This window comes from Columba livia, chromosome 10, assembly GCF_036013475.1.
Source record: "Columba livia isolate bColLiv1 breed racing homer chromosome 10, bColLiv1.pat.W.v2, whole genome shotgun sequence".
Taxonomy (NCBI): Eukaryota; Metazoa; Chordata; class Aves; order Columbiformes; family Columbidae; genus Columba; species Columba livia.
The window spans coordinates 2,732,603-2,755,976 of NC_088611.1; the positions used below are offsets into that span (position 1 = coordinate 2,732,603).

The 23,374-nt window shown below is 49.3% G+C and overlaps 1 protein-coding gene across 2 annotated transcripts; it reads left to right on the forward strand.

The window, feature by feature from the left end:
* The first annotated feature begins 19,031 nt into the window (after window positions 1-19,031).
* BARX1 (BARX homeobox 1) lies at window positions 19,032-22,655 on the forward strand. 2 transcript variants are annotated; one of them, XM_065074926.1, is made up of 4 exons: window positions 19,032-19,533; window positions 21,206-21,494; window positions 21,577-21,724; window positions 22,064-22,655. In XM_065074926.1, exons 1-4 carry the CDS (start codon window positions 19,329-19,331, stop codon window positions 22,226-22,228), a joined length of 807 nt encoding a protein of 268 aa, XP_064930998.1. In that variant the 5' UTR covers window positions 19,032-19,328; the 3' UTR covers window positions 22,229-22,655. The 2 variants fall into 2 exon arrangements, with proteins under 2 accessions (XP_064930998.1, XP_064930999.1); XM_065074927.1 differs by having other exon boundaries at window positions 19,044-19,533; window positions 21,640-21,724.
* The last annotated feature ends 719 nt before the right edge of the window (window positions 22,656-23,374 follow it).

A 23,374-nucleotide genomic window follows, 5' to 3' on the forward strand; every position in this document is an offset into this window, starting at 1 on the left:
GAGCTGCTGTGTGCTCAGAAATACAGCAAACAGCAGTGAATAAATTCACTGACACAGCATTGTGAATCCTTCTTAGTGGTTCAGGTTTGGGGTGTCACTGAAAATTTTCAAACCATGGTACCTTTTGGGTAAATCGTGCCCTACAACTGCTCTATTGGTTCCGTTGTGTCTCACTTATTGAGGGGTTTAGCGTTGGTGACGATTCTATGCCAAACAGACATCAGTTTGAGAGACTTAGTTAAAGCTTTTTTTAGCATCTTTAACAGGTGCAGAAAGTACTTGGGTCCTGGACACAGAGTAGAATAGGTTCATAATGGCTTATTTTAATACTAGAGTTGAATACACAGCTCCTGATTAAAGGAGTAATAAGAGCTGTAAACCTTTGGGGTGCATTAGTGTGCTTGGCTGAAACATCTGTCTGCCGGGTAGGAAGGATGTTTTTGGAGTGAGTGTCCTCGTAACACACGTGTGAAGTTAAGTTCTGGTTTTCAAGATACTTGCAGATTTTTGACATTATAATGTGTCTCTCTCATTAGCCACGTTAGTATGTTATAACATCAAATTAGTGTCTCTAGTACATTGTATAAATTACATAAACAATAGCAGCGATTGTGTGGGTTTAACTTACGTTTTTTAAAGATAAAAACATTCTGGAACTTAGTGGAAATGCTGAGGATATCTTCCCTTCCCTTCCCTTCCCTTCCCTTCCCTTCCCTTCCCTTCCCTTCCCTTCCCTTCCCTTCCCTTCCCTTCCCTTCCCTTCCCTTCCCTTCCCTTCCCTTCCCTTCCCTTCCCTTCCCTTCCCTTCCCTTCCCTTCCCTTCCCTTCCCTTCCCTTCCCTTCCCTTCCCTTCCCTTCCCTTCCCTTCCCTTCCCTTCCCTTCCCTTCCCTTCCCTTCCCTTCCCTTCCCTTCCCTTCCCTTCCCTTCCCTTCCCTTCCCTTCCCTTCCCTTCCCTTCCCTTCCCTTCCCTTCCCTTCCCTTCCCTTCCCTTCCCTTCCCTTCCCTTCCCTTCCCTTCCCTTCCCTTCCCTTCCCTTCCCTTCCCTTCCCTTCCCTTCCCTTCCCTTCCCTTCCCTTCCCTTCCCTTCCCTTCCCTTCCCTTCCCTTCCCTTCCCTTCCCTTCCCTTCCCTTCCCTTCCCTTCCCTTCCCTTCCCTTCCCTTCCCTTCCCTTCCCTTCCCTTCCCTTCCCTTCCCTTCCCTTCCCTTCCCTTCCCTTCCCTTCCCTTCCCTTCCCTTCCCTTCCCTTCCCTTCCCTTCCCTTCCCTTCCCTTCCCTTCCCTTCCCTTCCCTTCCCTTCCCTTCCCTTCCCTTCCCTTCCCTTCCCTTCCCTTCCCTTCCCTTCCCTTCCCTTCCCTTCCCTTCCCTTCCCTTCCCTTCCCTTCCCTTCCCTTCCCTTCCCTTCCCTTCCCTTCCCTTCCCTTCCCTTCCCTTCCCTTCCCTTCCCTTCCCTTCCCTTCCCTTCCCTTCCCTTCCCTTCCCTTCCCTTCCCTTCCCTTCCCTTCCCTTCCCTTCCCTTCCCTTCCCTTCCCTTCCCTTCCCTTCCCTTCCCTTCCCTTCCCTTCCCTTCCCTTCCCTTCCCTTCCCTTCCCTTCCCTTCCCTTCCCTTCCCCTCCCCTCCCCTCCCCTCCCCTCCCCTCCCCTCCCCTCCCCTCCCCTCCCCTCCCCTCCCCTCCCCTTCCCTCCCCTTCCCTTCCCTCTTCTTCCCTCTGTCTCTTCCTTTTCTTTCTCCTAAGCTGAAGGAGCTGTCAGCATAGGAGATGCAGGGCTTGCTTCTTAAAACATGTCAGTCCTTTTAATACTGAAGTGTCTTAAACATGTCATGTTTTTTGACAGCATTAGCATACTGCATTTCCTGCAGTAACTGTGATTTCTAAACAAGCAAGAAAATCTCTGTGTGACTCTTAACCTCTGTCTCCCTCTAAAAGACTCGAATATGGTTTCCCTTACCATGTCTACCTGTCAGAAACTGTTGCTGAAGTTTACAAGTTTCATTTTTAAAATTAACTGCAGGACTCATATTGAGTGCTCAATCCTACTGTGTGTGATTGTGCTTTTGCCATCAGTTATAATTCTCGTGTGTTTAGGGTTTTGCTGGCTCAGAGCTGGAATGCCAAGCACGCCATGTGATATCTTTTCCCAAAATTTGTGTTTATCATCGCATAATTACCTGAATAAACAAACTCCCTGCATACATCAGAAAGAATTTATAAAATTCATAGAAGAAAGCATAAAGTTTGTCTTGTAAAGATACAACCACAGAGGTGTACCATGCTTTTTGAAAAGAAGCACTGGCTTTGCTCTTTTATGTCTGAAATAAGGAAAAAGCTCAGGTGTTCACCAAGCCGTGCCCTTGATCCGGCTCATGGGGATATTCCGATTGGACACAAGAGAGAAACTTTTCATGATGAGAACAACCAGCCATTGCACTAATCTCCCTGGGGAAGGGGTGGATTCCCAACATTGAGATTCAGCTGGACAGGAGGCCGGGCCTTGTCTAAGCCAGGCATTTGCCAAGAAAGCTTGGACCAGGTGATCCTTGCGGTCCCTTCCAACCCACTATTCTATAATTCTATGATAGGGGGTTTTTGGTTCAGAGGGTGAACCAGAACTGGCAGGAAACTCACCGAGGTTGAACATGAGATACAGACTCCCAGATACAGCCAGGAAAACATTTTTGCTTAGGGCAACTCAATAGGGTATAAGGAGGGAAACAGGGAAAAGGAAACTTTTTTTCCCCCCCCAAAGTTTGATTTTGAGCTTGATGATAATCCCAGGAACATCGTAGATTTGCTAATACCCTAGGGCCAAGTTCAAACCTGATGCAAATGGAATAACTGAAGCTCAACCTGCCTACCCCAGGCCTGAGTTTTGCTGTGTAGATCTTACAAATCTCACCTGACTGGAACTTATTTCAGATCAGCACATGCCACCTGGTGGCAAATTCACATGATGCAGCCCTTCTTCTTCCAGCTCTGTAAAACGCTTTATTCTTTATGAAGGTTTAAGCCTCTTTCGATATTCCTTGGATTGCTCGGGACGCAAGGCGGGTTTCATCTCCAAAGTTCCTGCGCCCCATCTTGGCAGCTCCTGCGTAGTCTGGAAATCCCACCTGTTCAGTCTGGTGGTGTTTTGCACCGGGATGTTAGGCCTATGTGAAGTGTGCTTTTCAGCAAGGTGTTCTGAGCCCTTTCCGATTCAACGCTAGCAGCCAGCTGAAGAATGACTTTATGGGATTAATCTGTGAAATAAGGTATTGTAAAGAATATGGAACTTTTACCTCTAACCTGTTAACCTTCATTTCTGCATCCAAATTGTTTGTGGTTGCACAAGCGCTGGGTTTAAACACTTTATTCCTCTTTTCTGCCATTCTGCTTGCTCGCTGGGGTTAGCAGTGTTCTTCTCCGGCACAACACAGCCTTTGCAAAGATGGTTTCGGCTTTCCCTATGAGCGTCTCGTTTGCACTGTTCACGCAGGCACATCACGCGTTGTACAATATCTGTCCTGTTTGTGACCAGCCAGTGTGATGGGAAGGGAACAAAAGGCTACGAGGGATAATCAGCAGATGCTGTGAAACAATGCCAGTGAAAAATATGTAAGCAGTTTTCATTAAAGGAGAGAGAGGAGAGCTAATCATCACCCCCCATTTTACAACAGCACCTGTAAAACAATGGAGAAAGGTCTGAGTGTCTTGGGTTTTGAGTGGCTGTACTTTAAAATAATGATTAAGACATTTTATAACCAAAGCCTACAACTTTGTCTATGGTGAATTCTTTCCCAGATCAGGGAATACGGGGCTTGGAGACCCTCTTCTCCCTCTGCGTGTGGTGTGTGTTCTCCTTCCAGAAAGGTGTTAAAGATGTTAACCTGCTGCATTTATTTCAGTAGTCTGCTTTCATCATTCATCTGTGTGTAACAATTTTACTTTCTAAAACAAATGCTTCCATATTTTTCATTTTATAAAGCCTGTAATGGTTGAAGTTACGTGCAGCTCTATAGCTGTGAATTAATATGAGCCACAATGGAGGAAAATAAATTTTAATAGGATAATATAGCAGCTGGAAGTTTGCAGGCAGCTAATTTAAACCACGCACCCTTACCAGTCTGCCTTGAGCTTTAGTAAGAAATAAGTGAGATGTAGTTCATTCTGGTCATAATTCTAGAGGTAAATTTTTTGATGGTTAAAGCTTATCAGTCTACAGCTTTTTTTTTTTAATTCCCACATTATAATTTTTCAATTGAAGGGGATTTTCAGTGACTTCTGCATTAAGTTGAGTTTGGTTTTAAGACCTAGAAGTAATAAATGTCAGATCTCCTGTGATGCTCAATGAAAATTCAGATTCATATCTGTACAAAATTTGGTCCGTTTCTTCAAATCAATGACTGCTAAGGCCCACTGCGTGCATTACAGCAGCTAATTTGCTGCCAGAATGGGTATTATCTGTGTCTCAGATTAGAAACAGTTATTAACTAAATAATAGTTCTCTTTCCATCAAATGAGAACACGCTGGCACAATGGAGTGGCTGCTTCCTGAGGCAGATGCTGGAAGAGGGGGGAGCGAAGCACTGAGTTTGGGCTTCTGGTTGGTTTTTCTTTGATTGGGAAAGAAAGAACAAGGATGAGGAGGTATGGATTACTTTTTAACAAAACATCTGGAACGGCAAAGGAGCAGAGTCGGGCGCTGGGTCGGTGTGAACCTTTGGTTGCCCAAACAGACCAACCTGCCACCGGATTGCTGCAGGAAGAAGGCACAAAACGCAGATCAAGAAAACTGAGCTGCAGAAGCGAAGTCTTGTGGTTTCTGACCATTAAGTCACTGACCAAAACCCAAAGAACCCTTGGGATGAGTTAGACTTTGGCAAAGATAACGTGTTGGTGCTCATGCAGCTGGGTGTCCAGCGGGAAGGGGCAGCTCTTGGTGGTGTGGAAATATTGCTGAGAGCTGTATCGCTAACAGAGCAGCGGCCGCGTTCCAGCTGCAGCTGCATGGTGTGTTTAGCTAGGATTTCCACTAAGTCCCATCAAAGTCCCTAAGTAAACCCATCCCTAGGAGAGGAAGTGGGCTGTTTGTGGAGGGGCGGTGAGCTGAGTCCTCATCCCTCTGTTCACTCTGCAGGAACAGGAGTGAAAACCGACACGGTCCAGCTCGGTGCCATCAGTGCTGTCATCATGCCGTAATGCTTGTCTTGTGTCCCGCTGCGCTGGGTTCCAGAAAGCTGTTCTGCAAATAACAGTCAAACGTACATACTGGAATTCTGCCTTTCGTGACATAATAGTGGGACAACTTGGAGTGATTTTATGAGCTCTGTGCCATGCAAAAAAGGTGAGGAGTCAGTTTGCTCCAGGCTCACAGCATCTGCAGGATGCTGCAAGGATTTGTATGGATTGTCAAAGAACAAGGACTTGGAGCGTACGTTGTACAATAACCTCATTGACGGAGCCTCGGCTCATGCATGAATGTAAGACATTCAGAGAGGTATATTTCAAATACATCTTCACCGTTTGAAAGGGAAATAAGTCACTTCAGTGCATTTATCAGAGGACAGTATATATTGCAAAAGCAGACTATTCCAATTTTAAAACAGATTTGTTCTGACTGTGATCTTGTCTACCACCCACGAACATTTTTGCCGGTAAAAAACAGATTTGGAAGCTGTCTGTCCAGAGTTTAATCTCACAAGCGTGTGCGTTCCCGAGGGAACGGCACGGACACTTGTTTCTTCAGGGACATAAGAAACACAGCGTGACGGACCCGTTTTGTCACAACTAACTGTCTTGCAAGTGGGCTTTCCGATTCTGTGGGGTTGTTTTGTTTGTAATTAAAAATAGGTGCTTTAAAATTGTAATTGAATTCAAGCAAACTGCATTTGATTCAGGGAAGCAATAAAAAGAGGTTTAAAAGAATCAGCAGTTTTCTGGAGATTATTTGCTCAGCTCTACTATTAATATTGTTTTGTTTGCCAGATTATGATCAAAAACATTTGGCAGGCAAGGCTCAGTCAGCAAAGCGAGCCAGTAAAGTTGAGCTGTCATCCAAATACATACAGAAAAACTGTTCTTTGGCATGGAAAACAGACTGTTTACAGAAATAATAAACATGCCCTCTCAAATTATGTTCCTTCTCTCTAAAATCATGGAAGGTCACAAGACTTTGACCCTACAGAAGGAGCATAACACTTTATGAGACTTCTGTCAAAGCACGTGATAAAAAATAAATACGCTGTAATAAAGACGTGTCAGTCTGCTGGCTCAGATGTGCCTTCCCAGCGCGTTCTGTGTCCCGTCTTTGGGATGTGTTGCGCGTACTGCCACGCAAAGGCGGCCCATCTGGAGGGGATAGCAAATCAATCCATTTTCTTGACGTATCAGTTGATGTAATTAACTTTTGTTTCATCTCCCAGGCAAACCTTGTAAACAATAAAAAGTCAAAAAGTGTCAAAGTAAAATAGAATTTACTGAAAAGTATAATTTTCAAAAGTTCTGGTGCGCAGAGCCACCAAGATGCTGAAGGGAGTGGAGCATCTCCCGTGTGAGGAAAGGCTGAGGGAGCTGGGGCTCTGGAGCTGGACAAGAGGAGACTGAGGGGGGACTCATTCCTGGGGATCAATATGGAAAGGGGGAGTGTCAGGAGGATGGAGCCAGGCTCTTCTGGTGACAACCAGTGACAGGACAAGGGGCAATGGGTGCAAACTGGAACACAGGAGGTTCCACTGAAAGATGAGAAGAAACTTGTTTGTGGTGAGGGTGGCAGAGCCTGGCCCAGGCTGCCCAGGGAGGTTGTGGAGTCTCCTTCTGTGCAGACATTCCAACCCGCCTGGACACCTTCCTGTGTAACCTCATCTGGGTGTTCCTGCTCCATGGGGGGATTGCACTGGATGAGCTTTCCAGGGCCCTTCCAACCCCTCACATTCTGGGATTCAGCTGCTGCATAGAGCCACAGATGCTGAGTCCCCTTGAGGAATAAGACACTCTTTATTTGGGTTCCTTCTTCCTCCTCTGTAAGGCCGTTGGTTTAAATTCTGATGTGTAAACTCCAGGTGTGGGAGTGAGAAATATCACTGGTTCTTGAGAGCCCAAGGAGAACAACACGGCATTCCGGTATCGTTTGAAGACCTTCGGTGGGCACCCTCAGCTGTTCCTGGCGCTTCTCGTTGAAAAGCGGTGACTGACAGAAATGTTCTGGTTGTACCGGCCATAAACTAAAACAGTTGCAGGAGTTTCCCTGCAAAAGCTTGTCTGGGATGGTCCAGCATCAGGTAGGATTTACATATGAGAACAGATGAGCAAACCACTTGGCTCTATCACTTGATAAATATTTGTCAGCTAAGCACATCCTGCAAGTAAGAGTCTGTCTGTAAGCCTGATTGTACTGTCGCATCTCTGGCACCTGCTTATCAGAAAAGTCTGTCACCACCGAGGCAGAGAGCACAGGATTCACAAGAGACAACATTGGAGTTGCAGGAGGACAGTTTGAGTTACAGGTTGCCCATGAGAATCTCTATTGACTACATAGGGAGTCAAGAAGCTACAACTCCATTTTCGAGGGCAGTGCAGACTTGTAGCCAACGCTGCAGGGCTCCCTGTGGAATTTACGGACCCGCTCGGTGTCATACAACCCTTAGCCTCTGGCTCCCTGTTGAAGCAAAAGTGTTTCCCCACTGCCTTCCTCAGTTGTCCTGATCTTCCTCTCACGTACAGAACAAACCCAGCCAGATAATCCCTGTTTTGGAACTCCACCAGTACAGCTTATGCATGTGCGGAACATAAAAGACATTTAAATTTATAAAACTTGAATTCTCAGCTTGCTGAGGGTGAGTGTGCGAGTGTTTGGCTTTGGGTCTCCTCCCTGTCCCACAAAACAGTTTAATCCAGAAAAATAAATAAATCTTCACTTGCTGGTAGTTTAGATTCTGTTTGGTTATAACTCACAACCCCAAAACATATGAATTAAGTTTAATAGTTCATAAATTATACAACACATAGCACATACTGTTGTAATCTGTATTGCACATAATCTATATGAAGTATTAACACTGATGTCTAAACAAAATACAAAGTCACTATAGGCAATCTTAAACCTCAGCTGTACAGTGTTTCTGAACTACTTTGGCTATAGACGTGATTTTTCACCCCTCTACCCTCATATGGTATTAATTCAATTGTTTTATATGTTATACATGCGTAAGAACTAGAAGGGATTTCCTTAAACAACAAACATTGAGGATGAAAAGGTTGATGTTTATAAAAATGTCAAACTCAAAGGCTCTTCCATAACTTGTTAGAGGATTGCTATCATTGAAGACTCAAAAGCCAGTCATTCAAAGAGTCCTCCAGAGAGAAAAGCTGGTCCTGAGTTTCCACTCGTGGTCCCTCAGCAGAGCACCAGCAGCAACCACGCCAAAGGAAGCCCAGAGAAATTTGGATGTGGTTAAAAAGATCCGAAAGGGGCTGTAGGATGATTCAGTTCTGCAGCACGTAGCGCTCCATCGCTCTCGTGTTCGGTCTGTGCTCAGAAGCTCGGTGCGAAGCAGCTCCGAGCTCGGCGCAGCCGACATTCCTGCAGTGGTCTGTTGCTGCAAGGTGGTGTAAAGTGGATTTTTGTGTCACATCTGGCTGTTGCTTTTCCACAGGCAGGCTGGCAAGGTGGCGAATGAGAAACCTTTCAAAGACGTAGTGTTGTCTGAGGTCTCTGCCGTTCATCTGCAGCTCTGAGTGTGTGCTGGAAGGCAATGCTCAGGCACAGGGTGAGGTGGTGACGGACCCGCTCCCTCCCTTAATCACATAAAATATTGCAGCCAGCATAGGTGGAGTGTGTGACGTGGGTTTAGGAGAAAGGACGTTCATGTAGGAGCTGCAAAGCAACTGCAAACTTGGGAAACTTCTATCCCAGTTAAAAATGGGATGTGAACGCTGTTGATGATCCGAAAGAGCCAGTGTCTGAACTGTTGCATGTGCAGATGTGTTGGTATTGCCAGTTACATGCACAAACTTCTCAGAAAAAAAAATTATTATTAATTACTGTCATTGTTAAAATCTCAGCTTTTGTGTGCTCATGTTGCCATTCATTGAAACCTATTAATTAGAATTTTCCCTTTTTGAACCAAAATCTTCTGATAGTAATGACTTAATCACCAGAGGCCTCTTGCTGGAACTTTATTTGGGGTCAGCAGCGGATTCCTCTGATTAAGCTAAGGGCCTAATTCTCTTATGAAAGCTAGAGGAAAGACTTGCGACAGTAGTATTGTACTGCTGAATCTGTCTTTAATATTCAAGTGTTTCTTTAAGTTTGCTGTTCCGTGAATCTCCCCGTTACACAGGCTAATCACAACACCAGGTTGGAAGGGACCACAAGGATCACCTGGTCCAACCTGTCTTAGCAAAAGCCCGGTCTAGACAAGATGGCCCAGCACCCTGTCCAGCTGAATCTTAAAAATATCCAAAGTTGGGGAATCCACCAATTCCCTGAGGAATTTATTCCAATGGCTGATTGTTCGTGTTGTGAAAAATTTCCCTCTTGTCCCCAGTCAGAATTTCCTCAGGATATTGCACCTATTGCCCCTCATCTTTAGTATTCTACAACTGCCCAAAAGGAGTTGATAGCATGGAGCATGTTGGTTTCTTCTCCTGAGTAGCAAGTGATAGGACAAGAGGAAACGGCCTCAAGTTGCGCCAGGGGAGGTTCAAATTGGATATGTGGAACAATTTCTTCCCCAAAGGTCTGTCGGGCATTGGAACAGGCTGCCCAGGGCAGTGCTGGAGTCACTATCCCTGGAGGGGTTGAAAAGGCACTTAGACGAGGTTCTCGGGGACATGGGTTAGTGCCAGAGTTGGGTTATGGTTGGACTCCATGATCTTAAGGGTCTCTTCCAACTGAAATGGTTCTATGATTCTATTCTATGATTCCCTCTTTCTGTTTTCTTCTGTACTAATATTCTGTAGTTTCCTTTTTTGGAAAGAAATAAAGAAACCACAACAACAAAAAGGTGCCAACTCTCCCACTCCTCTCTCCAGCTCCCCCATCTGTGGCTGTTGAGCTGAGGATGCGGTGGCCACAGGGACAGCCCAAGTCACGATGGACCGACCGTGGTCCCCAGAGGATCCAGAGCGGGTCTGTGGTGCAGAGGTGGCTGCTGTGAGGCAGCGGAGAGGCTGGAGAAAATGAGCAGGGAAGAGCTGTTGAGTAAGGGAAGGAGGGGACAGAGTCATATTAAATCAATCCATGTGTAGTTCAGACAGATAAGTATCTGTGGGTTCATGGAATTTCGTATTAGAGTCCAAAAATGTGCACGTGTCATAATATATGTATGGAAAGCAAAATTGTTTAAACTTCTTAAGCAGCCATGGCCATATATGGGTTTGAAATTTAGTTCTGGATCTAGTAAATAGAGATTTGCTGTATCAGATGTAAGAATTGCAGTGCAGGCAATGTAAGAATCAGTTCTCATTTCGCCTGAGGTGGATAGCACATCTCTTTGTGGTGACTTCAGTGTGAGCAAGGTTTTCCCACACAGAATTCAAAATATCTGCAAGGAGAATAAAAGACCTAAAGCACAGTCCAGGTTTTGTCTGAGAAAGGCCTGGAAATCAGAAACCACTATTGCACTTTTTGTAAGAACATTGGTCTTTCTTAAGGCTAATTTTAGGAAGCCCTCTAACTCTTTTTAATAATCCATTAGAAAGGAGAGGAAATCTGTTCCTGCACAGAAGAATTTGTAGGTGCATTATAGCTTTCAGGGTGGTAATAAAGCCTGTCTATGGGCCCAGGGTATACCCTGAGGCTTGTTGGTTTCAGGGTAATTAACTTCTTCATGCAGATAATTCCATTTGCACGAATGATAAAGGACTCTCCCAAAATCTCACGCATTCAAGGGGAATTTTCTGCGTACAAATTTACTTCTATTAACATTGCTTCTCTTTAAGTATTTCATTAAAATATGACCATCCTAACTCCCTGATTCATTCTAAATTAGACTGATCCGTGAATGGTAATAAGAAAAACATAATTCTTCCAGCTGAAGTTGGATACAGGAGGAGAAAGTTGACAATTGTAGTAAAATTTACCCTTTCCGTCTTCCATCCCAACAGAAATGAATCTATGGGACAGACTTTCCATAGATATAAGTATCACAATGTGGGTTTATTAGTTTTATTTAGTTTTACCCATGCAAAGACAGCAATGTAAGCCAGGGAGGGTCAATACACGGTGTGGGATCTAATATGGAGTGAGCAGAGCATGTAATCCCCATCTACCTGAGCCTTTTCCTGAAGTGAGCACAATGAAAATCGGGCTTGATTTTACTTGCACATCCTTCTGTGACCTGGGCTGGTTTCAGAGTGGGGTGCACTAAGCAAAACCTTGGCATGAGGAGTCATACAGAGAGTCATACAGGTTGGCTTACAACATCAGGGGGAGATTTTGACCAGGACACACATACCCTGGGAAGTTTGGGGGCATAATAGGAAATGGCATAAAACCCGCTCTGTGAGTCCACATACATAGACCCGCAAACTGGTGCCACCGACTTCCTGCCATCTCTCATGAAAATCAGGTTCCTTCAAGCTCAGATCCCGCTCCCATTGGACCGGGGACACAGCTGCCACCAATATCAGCTGGATCAGGACCAAACCTTGATTTCTGTTTGGTTAAATCTGGCACATCAGCATGAGGCACCTGAGCCTGGTCACGGGCCAGGGCTCCCTGCTCAGGTGAAGATGAGGAGAACAAGCCCCTGAGCACAGGTACCTCTGTTAAATATTTTAATCTGGTGTGCTGATTTATGAGTGAGACTCCAACAACAAGTTACATTTCTAAGGATCCCTTGAATCTCAACCAAGCTACGGAGATTAAAACTCTTAGGAACATAAGCAGCATGCAGAAACTCTAAACTGTGTGGCACGATTTTATTTTTTTTAAATAATTATAGCCTGAGGTTGTAATGATACTCAGTTTCTGAGTGTCTCATGTCTGGGAAGCCGTATATGTTTAATCACCATCTGTTATTAACACTCCTCGCAGCAGGTAACACTTGCCTGATTCACTTCAGTCCGTAGGGCTGATGTTTCCGTCAGTGCAGGTTTCAGCTGCCCCAGATCACTTGGCCTGTCAGGCGGAATATCTGCTAAATACAGGACCCATTTGGGAGATTTCAGACACCTGGTTGTTCATTTTTACAACAATTTTCTTAAGTGTTTTTGGTGGGTGTGATTTTCTTTTTTGGTGAGCCCAGACTGCAGACCCTTCTGTGCCAGGGCCATTAATTTCTAGGGAAATTATAAGAGATTCTGTTCCTAATCCCTATGGCAGGGGCACTTTATTTTTTTTGTACCCGTATTTTGAAACAACATACACATACAAATCAAAAGCGTGTTTAAGAAATAAACCAAGAGAAGAGAAACAAACAAACCCATCATCACTTAATTGTTTTATATTGTTTGGCATTTAATAAAAGCTATTTTATGTAATTGGCTAGCTAACTTTTAACTAGCTGTAGTGGTGCCTGTGAGAGACTGGGAAGTCAATATTAATATTAGTTTATTATGTGTAAAGCATCTTGTTATTTTTAAAAGAAAATGTTTCAATTAGCCATTATTGTTTAAAATGACTTAAACATCTCCCTGCTGATCTAGAAACCAAAACCGTCCAAATCTGGCACAGTACTTGAGAACTAGGAATCAAAACTGACTGGAGGCTAACTGTAAAACTGGAGAATGTAGGGATCTTATTCTGTTTCTTCACTTTTAAAAACTGAAGGCCCCAGCTCTGCACAGATGTGGTCATTAGCTTAATTTTATGAACTATAAACAGTCTATTCCAGTCACTCGACTGTGCGCACAGTGAATAACCTGAGCACACATTGAAGTGTTTACAGCACAGGGGCTAATGCCACATCATTAAGGACATCCTTAATTTTGCAACAGATGCAGGATTTGCTTGAGTTTAACCTAATATGAAAGTGATAGGAACAATTCATTTTTTTCTCTCTGAAACTAATTTAGCATCTAGAAACGGGTAGTACAGTCACAGGTGCCATTTTAGACTGAGTGTAGTTATTTACTGAACCTCTGTTTAACTTTTTTAGATATCTCCTAACTGTTGTTTGCAAAACACATTTGTCACCTGCAGTTTCACAGGTGCAGCTCCACATCCATAACTCTGCTTGAGACTGTGCTGTGCAAGATCAGTTCTGACATTAAACCCTCCGCGGGGGGGTTGGTGCTGATCGTGACCAGAGGCCAAGGCCTGCACACATCATCATGGTTACACATGCTGTCAACAAGGGAAAGTGCAATTGCACTCATCTGTTACCTGGGACACTGTTTTTAAGGGTTGTAGCCACCACACTTTGGGCAGTGCAGTTTATGCTCTGAATCTCAGAATGTCAGGGGTTGGAAGGGACCTGGAAAGCTCATCCAGTGCAATCCCCCCATGGAGCAGGAACACCCAGATGAGGTTACACAGGAAGGTGTCCAGGCGGGTTGGAATGTCTGCACAGAAGGAGACTCCACAACCTCCCTGGGCAGCCTGGGCCAGGCTCTGCCACCCTCACCAGGAACAAGTTTCTTCTCAGATTTAAGTGGAACCTCCTATGTTCCAGTTTGCACCCATTGCCCCTTGTCCTATCACTGGTTGTCACCAGAAGAGCCTGGCTCCATCCTCCTAACACTCCCCCTTTCCATATTGATCCCCATGAATGAGTCACCCCTCAGTCCCCTCCAAGCTACAGAGCCCCAGCTCCCTCAGCCTACAGATCTCTTCATAATTAGAAATCAATCCACAGAGGAAGAAATACTGTCCAACCTGAAACCTAATCACATTGCATCCCTCACCTTGTGAACTAGGGAAAAATTGAAACTAATAAAATTTTAAAATCCTATATGAAAAATAAAAAAAAAAGGGAATTACCATGTTTCACAGTGTGCATCTTACTGTCTGCGCCCTTTTGGTGTTCTGCAAAATAAAGAATGCCGCGGAAAAGGTGTTAGAGTGGGATGGGTGGGTCCGTGGTTGTACGTGGCAGAGGAGTGTGACCCTCGGGTGTGTGTTGTCCCCAGTGCTGCTGGTGACAAGGGACATTGCACGTGTGGGGCGGTTTGCATTTTGTGGGCTATTCTGTTGGACAGAAATTAAACATATTCAGACAATAGCAGGTTTAGGGATAGTTTCCTTACGCTTGTAAAGCTCAGAAATGGAGAACACCTCTTTGTGAGCGCTGTCGGAGTGTGTGCAGCAGGGAGGGCCGCGATGTGCCTCGTATGGCAGGGAAATAAAGGGGCTGGAGTGCAGTTCCCTCCCTCAAACCTAACTGCATTATCTTTCAAAGATAATTAAATAATCAAACTGTCTGATGAGGCCAGGTGTTTGCAGAAAATCGTTTCTAGAGGGATACGTGTTTAAATGCTGATGAAGCTTTACTCAGCCATTAAACATAATGTATTACTCAGGGCTGAGCTATTCCCTCAGCCCTAATGCTCCTTCCCAATTAGCCTGTGATGTCACGTTTTCCACTGTCTTCGTACCACTTTGTGGATTTCCTGACTGTTAAGTGCCATGAGAAGAGAGCGAGTCGGGGATGGCTGTGACTAATTCCCCTCCGCGGACACCCGTGGGAAGGGCAGGGGCTGCGGGGATGATGTTCCCACAATGGCATGAGGGTCACCCCCGCTTCTCCGCAGCTGGGCGGGGGGAGGCCGGCGGTGGGCACAGCCCTGCGACCCGGTACCCCCGGGCTGGGCCGGGGGGAATCGGGGGATCGGGTCCGCCCGGCTGCCGCTTCGCTCCGTCGGTGGGTACGGACAGTGGGGATGGGGGCGTGACATTGGAAAAAAACGAGAAGTGTTTGGGGTTTGAGATGCATCGAGAGATTTGATGCAAACCAAACCAAACCAAACCAAACCAAACCAAAACAAAACAAAACAAAACAAAACAAAACGAAACACTTATTAATTAATCTAAACGCCGCTTATGGGAGCAGTGCATCGCCCGGGACGGCAGCGCCGGTTCACCCGGAGCGGGGTGCGGGCCGGGAGACCCTCCCGCTCCTGGGCAAGCCAGAGCTTGGGTTTGACAGCCCTGAGCTGTGCTCTGTGCCCCCAAACAGCCCTGCGGGGACCCCGAGCTTGAGCTCGGGTTCTGTCGGGTTCTGTTGCTGCGCTCTGGGGTGGGTCGGATCGGCCCAGCGATGCTCAGAAGCGCGGGGTTCGTTTGTTGCCCTTTTTGTGTAAAAGTATTTCCCCGCTTGGGATGTTTCCTGAGGGACCCAGGAGGCAAAAGAGTTTTAATTTGGTTATTTTTTCGCCTTAGAGTTGTCGGAGTTCGGAGGGTATTGTGAGAACTTAACTGAGGGGCCGGTGATGTGCAAAATTCGGCAAAACTCTTCTTCCCGTCAAAACGGTGGTTAATCAGTGAGGCAAAATTACTCCTACCCCGGTGAAGAATTTTATACCACCGAGTTAACTTGTTTCCTTCTCCACAGCAAAATTTGTACTAGTTAGACTGTCATCGTTTTCTGAGTTACCCGGCCAAAATAGAGACACTTATCAAGATAACTGAAGTGTAAAAGTAAGCAGAAGGAGCCTTTAAAAACGCATTCGCCTTTTTTATAAAATTAAGAATAGAAAACCGCCTGAATTAGATAGTTTGTATTGGCAATTTATGAAACTAGTTGCATACATTTGTATAAAATTATTTTTAAATAGCTAACTGTAGAAATAGTCTTTATTTCTAACAGTTATTTAAATTATGTCCCTGGTGGGAGAAAAAAAACCAACAACAAAACAGTTAATGAGGAGCAGAGAAAGGTGATTCCCTTCTACCAACTGGGGGGGGAAAAAGTGTATAAAATTTAAGGCCTGCAGCTTGTTCATCCAGTTCCTCCCCAAAGCCCCACATATTTTGCTGAACTTCCACTGTGAAGTGATGCTGTTTATAAAAAAGAGATTATATGAACGGCTGAGGATTGTATCTACGGGACCAAGCGATGCAAAATAAAAGGGCGGGTTTAGGTGCTCTGTAAAAACACGGGAAATTAGACAATTTCGGACACTCTAAGAAGCACAATTTTAAAAATATTAACTGATGTACTTTTAGCTATGGGATTTGCTTTGCAACGATTTTAGATTCTTGACTGTGAGTGCAGCCGGATCATGAAGTTCGTCCTTCCTTTCTCACGGTGTAGCGTCAAAATCCTGCATAGCGAGCGTTTTCCGTTCACGTTTTTTGTTTGGTTTGTTTCTTAACTAATTTAGGGACTGCAGGCCCGCTCCCGGGACCGGTTGCTGCCGTGTGATCCTCCCCCCTGCTCACACAAGCAACCTCGGGGCAGATGTTTCATAAGGTATCATATATAAAACCTTTAATTATCAAAGGTAATTGCTGGGAAATGATACCACGTCTGTACTGGCCTGGACATTACCTGCTCAGAGATGGTGAGGGAGGGTTTGAATATTTACAATTATCCATGATTTTGTTTTACTTTAAAGAAAAGAAAAGGCAAGGGGGGAGTTGGTAATATATTTTATGCGTACTATTTCTTTATGAGAGTGCTAGTCTCGGATGTGGGGTTGTTTAATAATCCCATGTGGATTTGTCTGCTCGCTTGAATGTGATACAAATCCTTCTCACCTTATTCGTAATTATTCTCTTTGTTATTTATTACAATAACTCCAAAGTCCTTTTTTGCCTCGGCCGTTAGAAATCAGTGCCTTGGCACGAAAATACCTTCTGATCTGAATAGAGAAGATGAGCAAAAGATGGGCGGACAAAAAGCCACGTAAGGAAACTGGGAGGGTTTTTGTTCGGATTTTTGGGGCCCCGTTAACCTCGGTTCGGACTCCCCGGAGCGACGGGCGGGTGTGACGGCGATGCTGCTGCCTCCCAACACGGCCACTGCTTTGTCGTGTGTCACCGACTCGTTGGCAGTCCGAACGCTAAGAGTGATGTCTGAATAAGTGACAAGCCTCTAACAGAAGTCAGGGGAGGGCTAATACCGTGTTTTTCAGCTCCTTACTGTGTCACAGAGCAAGTGACATAATTTTAAACGGAAGAAACGTGGAGAAAACGGGAAAAAAAAAAAAAATCGATGCCCAACTGCTCCGTGCAAATGGCAGTGAACATTTGCAGCAGGTTATCTGGGAAGGCAGGGGAAGTACCGAGCATAAATTAAATCAAGGAACACCTCTATTTTGTCCAATGCAATGGCTGAGTAGTACGGTGAACAGACAGGACAGTAGGATTTAAATAACGCCGACAAGAGTAAGCGTCTCGGCCTCCTGTTCTCGATGGTTCTTTAGACGTCTCCACATATCCCTTCTGTCACGATTTAATTAAAAATACCGGCCCTGGTATCCCGGTCCTCCGACGGTCCCAGCAACCGGGACCTGTGCAAAGCCCATTCCCGGGGCCGCTCGCTGCCTTTGCTGCCTGCGGGTACCCCCACGCGTGTTGCCGGCCGAGAACCGCGGCGTGGAGCCCGGCGAGAAGAGCTGGAGCCGGGACAGGGCGGGGGAGCCCCGGGACGGGGGGAGCTGGGGGTGCCGGCCGGACCCCCGGTCCCCGACGGCCTCGGAGCGCTGTTTGTCCGTGGGAAGAAGCCATCCATGGGTGACCCCCGTAGCGGTCTCGTCCTGCCTCGCTGCCCGCGGCTCGGCGGAGCGGGGCCGGGCAAGACCTCGCCGGCGGGTCCGCATGCCCCCACGCATTCCCCGTAGACCCCGGGAAAACCTGCCAAAATCCCCCTTTTTTTTTTGTCGAAAACCATGAAGGTGAAAGCTGAGCTCCCCTTGCCCCGGGGATGAGCCCGACACCCGCCCCTCTGCGTGGGCCAGGTCCATAGCAGAGGAGCGGCTGGGCTGAGTCCGTGGGATACCTCCTGTGGAAATCATCGACGCGCGGTCCCGCGTGTTCGGTGCCGATTCCGCCGTGGGAACAGAGCATCCTGCCGGGGCTTCGCCGAAATCATCCCACATCTAATCCGTTCCTACATTTTCTGCTGGGGATCATGAGCGTTGGGACTCTTGCACATGAATCTTGCATGAAGTACATCAGTAATGAGTAGGGACCACTCAGTAATTATCTGCTGTTACATGACACGGGCTAAAGGGGAATTAAACGAATCCCGTTGTACCGGGCAAAATATTCATGAAAAGACTGTAACAGTCAAGGGTAACGCTTCGCTTCGTGCTGAGTTCGGTCTCGTTCCCTGACCAGCTCCTTTCAGTTGTCACAGCAATGCGGCCGACGCCCGGGGCGCCTGGCCGGACACCCTCGAAGGGCAGCGCGGACCCGCCTCCCCTCGGGCTGCGCGGGCTCCTCCGGGCCTGGCTCCACCCGGCCACCGCACCGGGGCTGCTCCGAGCCGCCGGTGGTGCCGCGGGCTGCGGCCCTTCCCCGCCGGGAGGGACCTGCGGGTCCATGGCCGGGGCCGCGGGGCTGGTCCCCCCGAGGGGAGCCGGAGCAGGGGACGGGTGACCCGGGCAGGTGGCAGGGAGGTCCCCCGGGGTGGGTCCGTGTGTCGCCCCCTCCGGCCGGGCGCGTCCTGGAGAGGCGGCTCCCCCAGCAGCCCCGGGGATGGGGACAGGGATGGAGGTGAGGACAAGGACCGAGATGGGGATGGGCATGAGGCCGAGGACGAGGATGGGGAAAGGGATGGAGACGAAGACAGGGGTAGGCATGAGGACGGGGATGGGGTTGGGATTGGGGACGGGGATGAGAATGGGACAGGGATAGAGATGAGACGGGGATGGGAACGGGGATGGGAACGGGGATGGGAACGGGGATGGGAACGGGGATGGGAACGGGGATGGGAACGGGGATGGGAACGGGGATGGGAACGGGGATGGGACCGAGACCGCGCTCTTGTTTGGGTGTCTGCTCTCCCGCGGCGAGCAGAAAGGCTAATTTGCTTTATATGGCAGGGGATCAAATGCTCTGCTGTAACCTCTCGCTTCCAGGTACTCGCCCGCCCCGGCCCCTTCCTTCCTCCGCAGCCCCTCCCGCGCCCTCCCCCGCAGCGCTGACAGCCCCGCCGGGGCCGGCGGTATAATAGGCCGCTGCCCGCCGTCCCGGGGCGGAGAGTTGCTCCCCGGTGCCGCGCCCCGTGTGCATGCGGCGGTAACGGCTCCAGCCCGCCGCGCTGCTCAGGGCGGTCCCGGGCCACTCGCGCTGGGGGGCCCACACCGGGCCCGGCCCGTAGGGGCAGGAGCAGGGTAGGGGGCGGCGGGGCGATGGGCAGAGCCCCCGCGGGGCGCCCCGCTGCCCGGCTGTCAGCAGCGCCGGCCGGGGGGCTGCGCTAGGGCGGCCGGGGCTCCCCCCACCCCGGGCGGCTACGAGGATGCAGCACCCGCTGGAGCTGGGGGCCGGGCACTACTTCCCGGCCGAAGCCTTTCCCGACCACCGCTCGCATCGCTACCGCAGCTTCATGATCGAGGAGATCCTCACCGACCCCCCGGACTCCAAGGGGGCCGCGCCGGCCGGGGAGCTGCTCAAGTTCGGGGTGCAGGCGCTGCTCTCCGCCCGGCCCTACCACAACCACCTCGGTACGTCCCCGGGCGGGGGGTTGGTCCCCGAACCCTGAGGGGTCCTGCGGCTGCGAGGGAGCGGGCAGGGGGCTGCGGTAGCGGGGCGGGGGGGCAGGCATTTCCCGCTGATGTACTCGAACGCGTTTTAGAGCCGGTTCCCTTGAAGAAAACTTCGTGAATTTTGCCTAAAAAAATAGCCACCGGGCTTTGGCGGTCCTGCGCATCCCCTCGCCGTGCCGCGGGAAGCTGCCAGCCTGGAGCCTGGCGAAAAGCTTGGGCCTAAACTGAAGAAAGCGGATTTACGGCTCCAACGCCGCCTGCACAGAACGGCCATTGAATTTCACGGGAGACCGTTGTTGTTGATCGTTTTTTTCGTGTATTTTGGGATGAGGTGTGAATCGCTACGCAGTGGGATATGTATCTGTATGTCTGCAAGAGGCGGCACGGTGCTCTGCGGACACAGATTTAGCTGGAAATCCGGCATAGATACATTATCTATATATAAAATATATAGATAATATACTTACATATATAGATAATGTACTTACATTTATTTTAAGAGGGACCCAGCGTGCTCTATCCAGTCTGATATAGTATCTAGGAAAAATGCTGCGTATTAATGACATAGGTTTTTATATTCGGGTTTTCTTTCTTTTTCTTTTTTTTTTTTTTTTTTTTTTTCCTTTTTGTTTTGTTTTTAACGCCAGTATTTAATATGCGTTTTTTAAGCGCCAGTATCTAATGTGTGATTGCGAAAGCTAAGCGATCTTAGTCTGCGGAGATGTCGCTATTTATCCGTTGAAACGAACGGAATAGGAGGATCCCTATTTCTTGTTTTCCTTATAAAAGAGGAAGAGGAAAACGCCAAATCTCACAGCAAGGGAGCAACGTGTATTAGAATATCTGGAAAGCAGTATTATTTTCAAGATGGGCAGAACTATTTGTAACAGTCGACCAGATAAAAGGCTCTTTGTGGCCCGGGTTCAACGGGACAAGGATCAGGCCCTGGAACGCCCTAAATTTGGGACCAGCGCTGGTTCGCGGGCCCAGGCCGGGGCGGCGGCGCCGGGAAGCGGCGGCTGGGCAGGGCCGGAACCAACCGAGCCGAGCCGGGACCGGGCAGCGGCCCCAGCCCGCCGGGCAGCGGAGTGGCTGAGCGGCCTCAGCTTGGGCCGGGAACATCCTCGGGGATGGGCTCCCTCCCTTTGGAAACTCTCCCTGTCAGCGTCTTCATTAGAAAATCATGAGGCTGCAGTGCACCGGGAGGAATAGAAATTGTTCTCTCGTCGAAAGTGTCCTAAAATGCATTGCAAATGCTCGGGAGGAAAAAGCCGGAACGCCCGGCGGGGCTCAGCCGGCTGCAGCGGGCCCCGCTGCTGTTGGGTGGCAGTGGAGGGAAACGCTTTTCGGTTGATTTAAACTATTTCCACTTGTAACTTCTCAAGCCATTCCGTAATTAGCAACTGCCCGTTGAAGGCTAAAATGTACCGAGCAGGCGGCGGAGCCGGGGGAACCCGACCCTTGACTCCGCTCCTGCTCGCTGGGTCGTTGCCGGGAAAGAAAGAGAAGGATCCGGGCTCTCTTGCAGGTTCTGATCCCCAGGGAAAGCGAGGCACCCTGCAGCCCCGGGGATCCCCAGAGGCCGGGCCGAGGGCTGCCTGGCGCTGACGGTCCTTCTCTCCCTCCTCAGCAGTGCTAAAGGCGGAGCCGGCAGCCGTGTTCAAGTTCCCCCTGGCTCCCTTGGGCTGCTCGGGGCTGGGCTCGGCGCTGCTGGCCGCCGGCTCGGGGCTGCAGGGCGGCTCCGCCTCGCCCCATCTCCCGCTGGAGCTGCACCTCCGCGGCAAGCTGGAGCCGGGCCCCCCGGAGCCGGGCAGCAAGGCCAAGAAGGGACGCCGCAGCCGCACCGTCTTCACCGAACTGCAGCTCATGGGGCTGGAGAAGCGCTTCGAGAAGCAGAAATATCTCTCCACGCCCGATAGGTAAGAGATGCTGGACCCTCCGGACCGGGAATGGGATGGGTCGGGACGGGATAGGGGCTCATTTTTTTTTTTCCGGCAAAAGGAGGAAAGCTACCAGCCGAGATGAAATTTGCCGGGCCTCACCGTCTCTCTCTCTCGCCCGCAGAATAGACCTGGCCGAATCGTTGGGGCTCAGCCAGCTCCAGGTGAAAACTTGGTATCAGAACAGGCGCATGAAATGGAAGAAAATAGTAAGTGTCCGAGTTCTGCCCTGCGGGCTCGTCTTTCTGCATGCCGGCCCCGGCCAAAAAAAAAAAACTAACAACTTAAGGTCCTGGCGTTTAAGGCCCGTATCGCCTGGGCCCCCGCCGGACGCCCCCGATCCGAGGCCGCCCGGTTTTGCAGCTCGGCCCCCGGGTGCGAAGGGCGATCGGCGCGGCCGGGACGAGCAGGACCGGCATTCACGGTTGCTCCCCTGGCCACGGCCCGATCTGGGAGACGGGGGACAGGGAGGTTCCTCCTGCCTTGGGCGGAGGGCAGCATGGTTTTACCGGACTGCTCCCCTCTTCTGCTCCCTCCCTGCCTCGCAGGTGTTGCAGGGGGGCGGCCTGGAGTCCCCCACCAAGCCAAAGGGCCGCCCCAAGAAGAACTCCATCCCCAGCAGCGAGCAGCTCTCGGAGCAGGAACGAGCCCGGGAAGCCGAGAAGCCGCCCGAGAGCCTGGGCTCGCCGGCCGAGGTCAGCCAGGAGGAGTGAGGGCGACCGCCCGGCCCCACCGCCGCCGGCCCCGGCCGCCCCTCCGGCCGCTGCCCGCCGAGCCCGGCGCCGGCCCCGCGAGTGTCCGCAACCCCGCGGCGGCCCTGGGGGCAGAGGACAAGGGACAGCACGGTCCGTGCTCACGGTCGCCTTCGGTCTCCGGTGAACTGGGCGGTTTTGGTCGGTCGCGCCTCCGTCTCCCGCTCCTCTCCGCGCCCGCGGAGCGCTGCGCCATGGACGCTTGTATTGTGCGACGGCCCGGAGCGGCCAGGAGGTCACTGGATCCCATCTTTTCACATCTGATCGCTGTCTAAAACCCTGTGGTGCCCCTAGTTATTCGAAAACTGCATTTTATGATCAGTTTTATTAATGCGAAGATATTTACTTTATTTCAATAAAGTATTTTATGAACTATTGCTTTGAATAATATGATGCCTTTTTTTTTCTTCGAGGAGGTAGGTTAGAGATTCAAATCCAGATTCGTAGGCAGGTCTACTGAGGCAGAACAAAACGTGGCGCTATCTCGGTCGTTACGACCCGGCCTGTCCACAAGGGCAAGACCCGCAATCTTTACTCGGGCAAATTTGGATGCTTTCGCGTTTTATATACACGTAAATTGCTGTCAGATATGTTAATTACGCTTGTTTAAAACGTGGCTGGGCAGGTTGTCTGATAGCACACGACAGCGAGCGGCCTGAGTGAATTATTTTCAACCAGCAGCGTGGCCGAGCCCATCACCTCCCTGACTGGGCTCCGGCCGGTCCCGCACTCTCCCGACCTTTCCCGTCGCCTTTCCAGGGCTCTCTGTCAACTTCTGCGGCATAGCATGAAATCGTAGCATTTTGGTTTTTTAGTTTTATTTATTTTTAAATTGTATTCTCCCGGTCCCTGCTGTACTATTTTTTTTTTGTTTTGTTTTTAAATCGAGATATAAAACCGTAGAGTATCTACTGAGACGTGCAACTACCACCATCCTGCTAAAGAGCAGAAGCACCTCGGGAAGGGAAGCGGGACCAGAGGTGGTGCTGGCGCGGTGCTGTGCGGCCGGGAGTTGACCGGAGGGTGGGCCCAGACCAAGCCCCTGCTGCAGGGGTGCTAATTAGGCCAGCCTCCCAATTGAAGGTGGTAATTAGCACCTCCCGGCTG